Source organism: Gossypium arboreum, chromosome 8 (genome assembly GCF_025698485.1).
Source record: "Gossypium arboreum isolate Shixiya-1 chromosome 8, ASM2569848v2, whole genome shotgun sequence".
In the NCBI taxonomy this organism is placed as follows: Eukaryota; Viridiplantae; Streptophyta; class Magnoliopsida; order Malvales; family Malvaceae; genus Gossypium; species Gossypium arboreum.
Window position 1 is genome coordinate 38,413,643 of NC_069077.1, and position 9,821 is coordinate 38,423,463.

The 9,821-nt window shown below is 34.7% G+C and overlaps 1 protein-coding gene across 1 annotated transcript; it reads right to left on the reverse strand.

Moving 5' to 3' along the window:
• Nucleotides 1-6,770: 6,770 nt before the first annotated feature.
• On the reverse strand, nt 6,771-9,526 carry LOC108469142 (1-aminocyclopropane-1-carboxylate synthase-like). Its single transcript, XM_017770033.2, has 4 exons — nt 9,230-9,526; nt 8,991-9,122; nt 8,736-8,896; nt 6,771-8,113 (listed from the first exon to the last, which is right to left on the reverse strand). The coding sequence occupies exons 1-4, from the start codon at nt 9,374-9,376 to the stop codon at nt 7,117-7,119; spliced, it is 1,437 nt and encodes a 478-aa protein (XP_017625522.1). The 5' UTR covers nt 9,377-9,526; the 3' UTR covers nt 6,771-7,116.
• Nucleotides 9,527-9,821: the final 295 nt, after the last annotated feature.

The following is a 9,821-nucleotide window of genomic DNA, read 5'->3' on the forward strand; positions in this document are numbered from 1 at the left end:
TGAGACGTACACACTGGAGATTCCAACTAGTGCGAATGTAGACAAAAAGTCTCGATTGGTAAATCCTAGATTCGTGGACATAGTTGCCAGGTACTTTTGTGTTTTTAAACATCCTATAGCCTTTGCCTTGACAAGTGTCATGTTGTGATTTAAGAATTCCAATAGTTGGTTTTGAATTTGAAACTTTTCACAGACGTTTGATTCTATATAAATTTGAATGTTCAACACTTTCCCCCAATATTTTTCTCTACATCATTGGAGCCCTAATTTTTTTCTGCTCAAGTCTATTTGCTTCTTTTTTACTTCAATTGTAACTTTCTTCTGAGGTAACTCTCTTTCTCCTTCTCTCTCTATTATTCAAAATGCTTAAAACTACTTCTCGTGGAAGAGGCCATGCCCAAAGTAGCAGAAGCTACAACCTTAGAAACGTTGTCATGATCGGACCCAAAGGTCCTGATTGTACTCATCGTGTACTCGCTCCCATGTACGAATGCAGTACTACTAAAGAGGATTTGACTTAATATCTATGGGCCAGAGGTATCCTTCGCTCAAACTTCACCTATATTTTTCGTTTAGTCTGAGGGGGATGTCACCAAAGTGACAACACCAACGGCTTTATTCTATCCCTCTTCCTGCTCGAGTTGGCTTTTATTTGCCTCTTCATGCCTTCTTTTGTTTGCTGCTCAACGAATATGGTATCGCACCAGGGAAACCTCTATCTTTTCCTAGTGGGAATTGGTGGCTTATTTCATCGATTGTTACTTATACAACAAGCAATTTATTCTTTCCATTTTCTAAAGGATCTATCAACTGAATATCAAAAGGCAAGGTACTTTGATCAGGATGGCCCATTTTAGCACATGCTAGTGTAGTTTTACGAGCCCATTATCCAAAATTGGGTATCAAACCTCCATATTAAGAAGGATAGGTTTGTGAGAGTCACGCACAAGCTCGAAACTGATTTTAGCTTTCCCGCTTTATGGTCCATACGCTAAAAGGACCTCTACCTACAAAGCCAACACGTTGATTCAGAAGTTTCTTGGAAGTAATTTAAGCGGTTAAGGAAGAAGTGTATCCTAGAATTGAAAGAGATTGTTATTGTCTGAAACATCTTTCAATACTATCTGCAATGGCTGAGTCCAAATTGTCGTTGAGTGAATGACCTTTTACTATGGGTCGATTCCCATAATGTTCCTTTCGCTAAGGTGGTTTGGCCTTACAACGTCAATGATGATTTGTCATGAATCCTAGCAAGGAGGATGAGAAAGCCTTCATTCTTCTTCTATAAGACTTGTGGACTACGCCCATTCCATTGGAATATAATTAGTTATGGTACGTCTTTTGCTCTTTCTTTTAACTAGGCTAGCTCTCTTATTACTGCTGCAGGATCTTCATTTTCTCATATATCTAGTACTTCCACACCTACTCCTGCAGCCAATATGGACGCCTTAGCATTATGAGATGCAATTCACTAGAGTGAAAGAGTTGTCGTCACACCAATAGTCGGTAGAACTCAAAAAAGGCTAAGGGTGGAGGGCAGCACCCAGGATACTAAGGGCAGTGGCCATCTATACCTGATCCCTCGCAGACTTAGGAGATGATCTGCTTCTATAAGAGCCATCACTCCTCCTGCTCTTGTCCTGCCTCCTATTCTTACCCTTCCTCCTACTCTAGTTGTACCAGTAGAGTCTGCCAACTCTGTAGACTTTCTAATCTATGTCTCAGATCCATCTTTGATTGTACTCACACTAAATTTAGTACGCCCAAGCCAGCCAAAGGCCCCTCTTGGTTACTTACACATTAACATTTCATTTGGTGAATCAGGAAAAATCTTCCCATGACGTGATCTCATAAGGTCAGGGCAATATCTCTTCTCTCTTGAAGTCATCCAGCAGCAGCAAAATAGCATCTTGCCTCAATAGGTGAAAAAAGTTTTCCTCTCTTCTCTAATTTTAGCAGCTGAATACGGGCTTATGAGTTGGGCCTTCATGAGGCTTGTAATCAAAACAACATCAAATTGGCAAGCTTGGAAGAACTGTGGACTCTGGAAACTAGTCCTTAGCTCAGCTATGCCTATTTTTGGAAGGCCAAATATAAAGAATTAGAAACCTAGGCCAAGTAGATGGAGGAAGAATTCAATCAACTAAGAACAAAGAAGTCCTCTTAAGAGGAGAAGTTTAAATCTCAAGACAGTATTTATCAGAGTTGGGGCATCTATGCCAATCCAACAAGGAAGCTTTGAAAAAACACCAAGAAGACATTAAGAAAAATCTGGCAGAAGCCTTGTCCATACTACGATCCAACCTAGTCCTTCACGCCCAAATTGTTGCGAGTCCTCTCAATTTATGTTAGGTGAACTTCAACTACTTATAGAAGGTCACTGTTGAGTCCTTAAAATTTGATGTCTATAACCTTAGGGCAAAGATTAGGAGAAGTTCCAAAAAAAATGGAGGTAATTGGTCAACTTCTTCATCTCTAGAGAGCCAAAAATAGATGAGGAAAACTTGGAAGATTTTGATGCTCTTGAAGAAATCCTTCCCAATCCAATAGAGCAGTTGCTTACAAAATCATAGAATTTACATTAGAATCCTCAATTACAGATAGTTTACTAACATTTCAACTACATGCGACGCCCAAGCAGGGCCTTTCACTCATACCCTTTTGTTCTTACATCTTTTATCATCCTTGCTCTTCAACAATCGTAACATACATGGCTATAACACTTACCAGAATATTAAACATCCACTGATTAAACGAGGTCTTAGATCTATTTTAACGAATAAGAAAAGAATGTTTAGGCTAGAAAGAAGAACCTAAACATTGAGCAGAAAGAAAAACTATTTGGAATGTCCCCTTCCCTTAAATAAATATACTCTCGTCCCCCTAATTTACCTACCAAATCTGGGGGTAGGTGAAATAAAATCTAGAGAAGATCTATTTTACTGTTGACCAATCATGGGGAGGATCAAATCAATCTAATTGACTCCCAACTAATCTCATTATAAGAACCAATTAGAACAGTGCTCATGTAAACCAAGCATACTATACTTTGGTGGCGACTCGCGTATGATGTGGTCTTAAAAACAATTAAGTTTCCTACGGCTTTCTCATACACTTGATAGGTCCTTAGTGCTCAACCAAAACTTTAGGCGTACTATTTCTTGGGCATAATCTTTCTTCACTTGAAGATATCCTGTAATTAAATCTTTAGATACTACCAATGGGCAGATGTCTTAACACTAGTATATGCCAATACTCTATCTCATTAGCAAGTTAGTAAGGTGCCATAGTGCACCAAAACAGTTTATTTACATATATACTCCCCTTTTTAGGTCTGCTGCTTCTGGGGTGTGACATACCTAATTTCAAAGTGATATATTTCATTGATCTTATTTAATTCCTATTAACAATACATGAATTAAATTGGTCTACTTAATAATGGAAGGATTAATTCATTTAGTCCTAAGGGAAGTACTTACATCAAAAGTCTAAACAATGTTGCTAGGATGCATGCAATGCAAGTGAGCATCGGAGCTGTGAGGAAAACTCTCTCTAGAGATTGTTATCCGGAGAGATTATTCTTGTTCCGTTCTCAATAATGAATTTACATTTATAGAACGAACAAAATGATAGACTATTTTATTTATTTTCTTTTTCCAAAGTATTGAACATGGGATGGATAAGATCATTTGGATAATCACATTTTCTGTTATAATAGGTGATAATGTCATCTGCGTAGTAAAGCATAAAGATTAGTCCCCCAATTTGTAACTAATCTTTGGTTGTTTAAGCAAAAACTCATCCGGATTCTTACTTGCACCAGCAAATCATGGATACTACCCCTCCGTATGATACCATGATAGTCATCATGACAATGACTAACTATTAAATTCCCAAAAACAGATGAAGACAATTGAGATAACTATGGGCTAAATTAACCACCGGCTGCCAACTTGTTTGCAATGATTTTATCATTAATTAGATGATCTCAAAAGTCCCAACAACAAATTGTTTGTAACTCATTCCTCCTACATATCCATGAAACTGTAAACAATGGGTTTTCCCCAGTTTCGGTTTAATTTATATTACTTCCAGAATCCCATAATTTTATTGAAGAACTAAACCAATTTGCTGCTTCTAACTCTTCTTCTTTTCATCGAAAATTAAGAGCCTATCAATCATGACAATTCAACATCATCATTTCCTACAAGGGGGGTTAACTTGTCTTTGGACGTATAGGATCTTTTAACTTGTTTCTTCGCCGATTCCAGGGCCTTCAATGCTGCTGTCATCTCAGCCATATAGCTAGACATCCATAGAGAGCCTCAACAAGTCCCGCTCTTGTTTGCTGTAAATTTGCATTGAAACCAGCATCGAACTTCACTTCAAAGTGGGTAGTAGGTGGAGGTTGCCATCTCACTTGGCCACTGGCTGCTTTGTTAGACTTCACCATCTGTGCTAGTGCTAAAATGTAATCCTGCAACAATATTTTTGCTTTTGACACAATAGAATTTTCAGTAACAAAATTACAATTTATAATAACCTCATTCCTTACCTTCCATGTACCACATAGTTGTGACAAAAACTTCCAACTCAAACCCGTTGAGTCGTCAGCCCGTTTCCTCGAATGTCTTCTAACCTCATTTCTTACATTTCTTGTACCACATAGTTATGAAACATACAATATACAAGTACAATTCAACCTTTTCTTTTATGCTATATCAAAGTGGTAGTGTTAATATGGACAATATTTTTTTAGAACAACAAATATCTTTTTAACCATATTCTCTTAAATGGTATCATACCTTCACGGTATGGTGCAAGAGAACATTTTCTATTTTCATAATTAGCAACAACCTTATAATATTTGAGTTAATAGTACAAATTAATCTAAATAATATGTAGCATCAATTATAAACACTTATATAAACTTAATTTGAAAAAATACTTATACTAAATTATATCTCTTTTATAATATGTAATATAAAATTATAATTATAACCTTTATAAAAATATTTTATAAAGTGTCCAAACCTTTCATAACACTTCTTATCAATGATATATTTTTTACTATAATTTTATAAAGTTATCCTCTATTATAAGTTATGCTGAAAAAATTAAAACATTTTTTATGAACAAGTATATTATTTTATAATATATAGCATAGATCATGAAGATATAAAGAAATTATATTCATACTTTTTTACCATAACATTAATAAATAAATATATTATAATACTTTTATAACATGTAAATTATTTTTACAATAAACTTTTGTTCATAATTGTAGAATTTTTTAGTATTTGAATAATATATCTTTGTTATAATTTTATAATTTTTTAAAAATTATATTATAAATCTTAAATTTTATATTAATACATGATTTGGGTGTAATTACCTAATCCCCATCCTCCACTAATAATTGAAAAGTGTAACACACTAATTTGGTAGAACCCATCAATTACATTAATTATTCACACTTGTTAATTGCAAGTAATTATATCCAAATTCATTTACTAAGTATCTCTTCAAACATTATCTTAAATATAGAAAAGATGAAATAGAGAAAAGAATATATATTTATTTTCTACTCATAGTAATTTGTTGTGTCTTTTTATTTTATTTGAATTTAAATTTAAATTTTAAATTTTAAATTTTATATTCATACAAGATGAATATTATTTTTATAAATTATTAAATTAATTTATTATATTGTATCACGTGCATAGCGCGTGATTAAAATTAGTATATGTATTATGTATTATTTTATTTATTTATATATATATATAAACCTTATTGATTAGTAGTATATTCAATGTTTATATTTTTGTCAATTTGATTATTATTTTTTTAATTAAATTTGATCGTTAACCTTTAAAAAAAGTCTAATTTAATCATTAATCTTCTAAAAAGAGTTAAATTATTGTTCTTTTGATGAAAATACTAACTAGGGGTCCTTTTGGATGGCAGATGCATTTATTTTTTTTAACTAAATTTGACTATCAACCTTTAAAAAAAAGTCTAATTTAACCATTAATCTTTCAAAAAGAGTTAAATTGTTGTTCTTTTGATGAAAATACTGACTAAGGGTCCCTTTGGATGGGAGATGCATTTACTTGCGATTACTGTAAAAGTAGTGGTGGTGGTGAGATTAGATATTGTAGCGTGAGACAAAAATAAAAAATAAAAAAGCTAAACGCACTGGAGGTAATTGTCCATTCAAAGGGACACTAAAACATTAAATTTTCAAACATGACAACTTGAATGACAATTCACAAATACTTCATGCTAATTTCGAATTTGTATGAACTTTTTATAATTTTTTAAATTTAATATTACCACACTAATATAAAAGTGCACATCAACTATTGCCACACTAATATCGTTAAAAAGTTAATATTTTAATAGCATTTTTTTACTAAAAAAAAGTTATTTGACTCTTTTTGAAAAATTAAAAATAAATTTAACTTATAAAGAAAATAAAGACTAATTTGAAAAAAATGTAAATATTGATACTAAGTTAAGAAAATGTAGCCTTCATTTAATTTCCCTTTACGAAATCTCATTGTGAAGTTCAATCTCAATGAGCTTGTGCCAAGGTAGGAACTTAAACAGAGAAGTTGGTGAAAGGTATGACACTTGTTACAACAGGGCCTATTTAACCTGTTTTGCATTCATGTAATTATTACGTGACTTCTGCAATCAACTGCTATATAATATACGTACAGGCTTAGCATTTTACAAATTATACACTTAGTAGGCAGTAGAGATTCAAGTAACAATCCTTTATTTTTCACATAGAAGGGCTTCACCATTACATATAATTGTATACATCTGCACGACCAGTACACACTACTCCGCAACATTGAACTTTCCTCACAAATAGTGCATTTTTGCATGTGAGGGAAGACAGAAAAATACATGAGTTGAATGAATCCATGGAGTACCCTTATGATGGACAGCTTTCCGCCAAAAGGATCGTGTTCAGGTTATTATGTCTATAGGAAACAATGCAGCGGATTCTCTGGTTTACAGTTTAATTATAACACTAATTAAAGTTTGTAGCATGCAAAGATTAATGCATAATGGTGAAGTTTATGAGGCTGTTGAACTTTGTTAAGTCCTTGCTCGAACGAGGGGTGATTGAGGCAAGGGAGAGTGGGGAGACATGATGCCCGGTGCCTCCATTCTTCGAGATAAGCTTCGTGATAAGCTGAGTTTAAGGCTGCTTGGCCTGCATAGTTTTAGAGGAACCATGGCCTCGTTGTTCTTGAGCACAAAGGTTCTGATTCTCAACAAAGCAACTTTCATGGTGTGGTCATCCATGTTAGCAAAGCAAACCCTGAACCAACCAGGCTCCTCGCAATGGAAAGAAGAACCTGGCGAAACATTGAGCTTAACTTCATTGATTATTACCCGCCACAGCTCCATCTCGGCTGCAAATGTTTTCTCTTTGAGGAGCTTACGCAGATCCATCCATATAAACAGCCCAGAATTGCCCTTCAAACAACCAATACCGACTTGAGAAAGACTCCAAGTGAAATACTTGTGCCTTTTGAATAACAGCTCTTTGTTTTCTGTAATGAAGTTATCAACAAACTCTCCATCAGATAGCATAGATGCAATCAAGTGCTGAGTTTGCGAAGACACCAATCCAAAGCTGGACATTTTGCGGGCACAGCTAACGACTGAATCATTGTATGAGTATACAATGCCAACCCTGAAACCAGGGAACCCCATGTCCTTGGAAAGACTGTACACAATGTGTATGAGATCACGATTACATTCCACATCCTCTTCCTCTATAATCTCAGAAATACTAACGAACTCAGGCTCCATGAAAACAGTGGCAGCATAAATCTCATCACCAATCAGGTGTATGTTCTTGTCGTTTATGAACCTAACCATGCTCTTCAATGTGTCCCGATCCAAGATAGTACCCAATGGGTTCGATGGATTGGTTATGAGCAAGCCCTTCACTCTGAGGTTAGCTTCTTGTGCTTTAACATACGCAGCTTCCAAGGCGTTCCTGGTGATCTTGAAATTATTGTAGCTCTCACAGTTGACTGGTACAAGTTCAACCCCGGTTCTCCACTTCAAGTCACGATCAAACCTGCAAAGTGATGTCAAAAGTGTGTGTGTTCTTTTTTAGTGAACTAGATAAATAATTAAACCATGAAATTGATAACTTCTTCTGAAAGCTCAAATTAGGTAGTCAACTCATCTCAACCAGCTGTTATGAAATGACAAATAATAGACCGGTTCGAATGAAAATGACTACTCAACTTTCTATGATTATTACTGATGATGAGCCTTTATATATACTACCAGGTTTTTAGTTTTTGTTTCGCTTTGTTACTTGGTATAATTAAATATGTCAGTTGCATAATTCTATCAGAGATGGGCCAAGAACTTCAAAAAGAGAGCCAAGTTGCTTTCATGATTCCCTTATCCAAAAATCATTCCCTTCGTTACTTAGTTTTAACATTACTGAACATTAGAAATTATAATAGGTGACTAAATCCAGTTCTATTAAACTAAAACTTATCTTAGTCAAAATTTGATTTGCTTAATTAGCAATTTCTCCCTAGTTTCCAGCGTGTGGGTGGGTTTGGGGACAAAGGTCAAGGTTAGTCATTAAAAAATTAAAAATGAGGCATCTACGAAATCTTTATGTATACTATATGGACATGTGTACAAAATATAATTATCAAAAAAAAAAAATGAAGCATTACCCTGGATAATAAGGAGTGGGGACGAGAAATGCTTCACCAGGATCTGCCAAGCAAAAGGCAACCATCTCATGAGCTCCGGTGGCTCCACCGCTCATAACAATGCGATCTGGATCAAATTTTACTCTATCTCCCCTCACTTTCCCCATAAATTTTGCAACCGCCTGTGAGTATTAATTTTTAATGTCATTAATCAATCATTTAACATATTCATGAACGTTGACACACAGATTGTGTTATAAATATAATAACCCATACTTGTCTGAACTCAGGCATCCCATGATAATCCTGGAAAAGTGCAGTCTCCTTGAACTTGTTTACACCTTGTGGGGTGCAGAGGGAGGCTTCTGGGTGTTTGATGAGCCAGTTTTTGATTAAATTAAAGCACAGCTGGAGTGTTTAATTGAAGACCATGAATATCTGTCAGTTTCTACACATAGAAAGTGACTAAAAATAATCCCTGCAAGTTTCTTGTTATCTTAGCTATAATAAGGTACCTGATTCTCAGCTAGACCCATCTGAATGACTCCCTCAGGTCTTTCAGTGGGATGAAAAGGATTGGTCTCGTAAGCCTTCCATCCATCAAAGTAAGGAGAGTTTTCACCGTGTCCATTCCCAGTAGCAATCTTGGACATGGCAACCATTTTCACAACAAAGTTTTGAAAGAAGCAACCCAGATTAGTTTTGATGAGAGAGTATTAGGAGGAGATTGTGGGATTTGATAGGAAGGGGGTGGCTATTTATAGTGTTGATATAAAAGGCTACGATGGGTGATGTGTTGGAAGTTTCAATGAAGGACCATGTTAGTGTGTGACAGGAATCATTTTTAACATAAAATTTGGTTTTGGATTTTATGAAATTAAATAAAAAAATTTGAACTGGATTCTTTACAAAATAATAGATTACATATCCTTCTATTAACTTAATGTCATATGACCTCATGATAGGTGACGGAAATATTAGTATGCTAATACTTCAGACTATTGCACCAATGTATAAATAAAATACGCCATGTATATATTCCGCTACAATCCTTTTAAGTAACAAAAATAAAAGATTAAATTTGAAACATTTTATACATATACTTAT

What these genes read in the sequence shown, in the direction of transcription:
- LOC108469142 (XM_017770033.2), bottom strand. Translation starts at nt 9,376, where the DNA reads ATGGTTGCCATGTCCAAGATTGCTACTGGGAATGGACACGGTGAAAAC. An exon ending in TGGGTCTAGCTGAGAATCAG is followed by an intron (nt 9,123 to 9,229) that starts GTACCTTATTAT and finishes TAAACACTCCAG; the next exon opens with CTGTGCTTTAATTTAATCAA. An exon ending in GGATGCCTGAGTTCAGACAA is followed by an intron (nt 8,897 to 8,990) that starts GTATGGGTTATT and finishes TAATACTCACAG; the next exon opens with GCGGTTGCAAAATTTATGGG.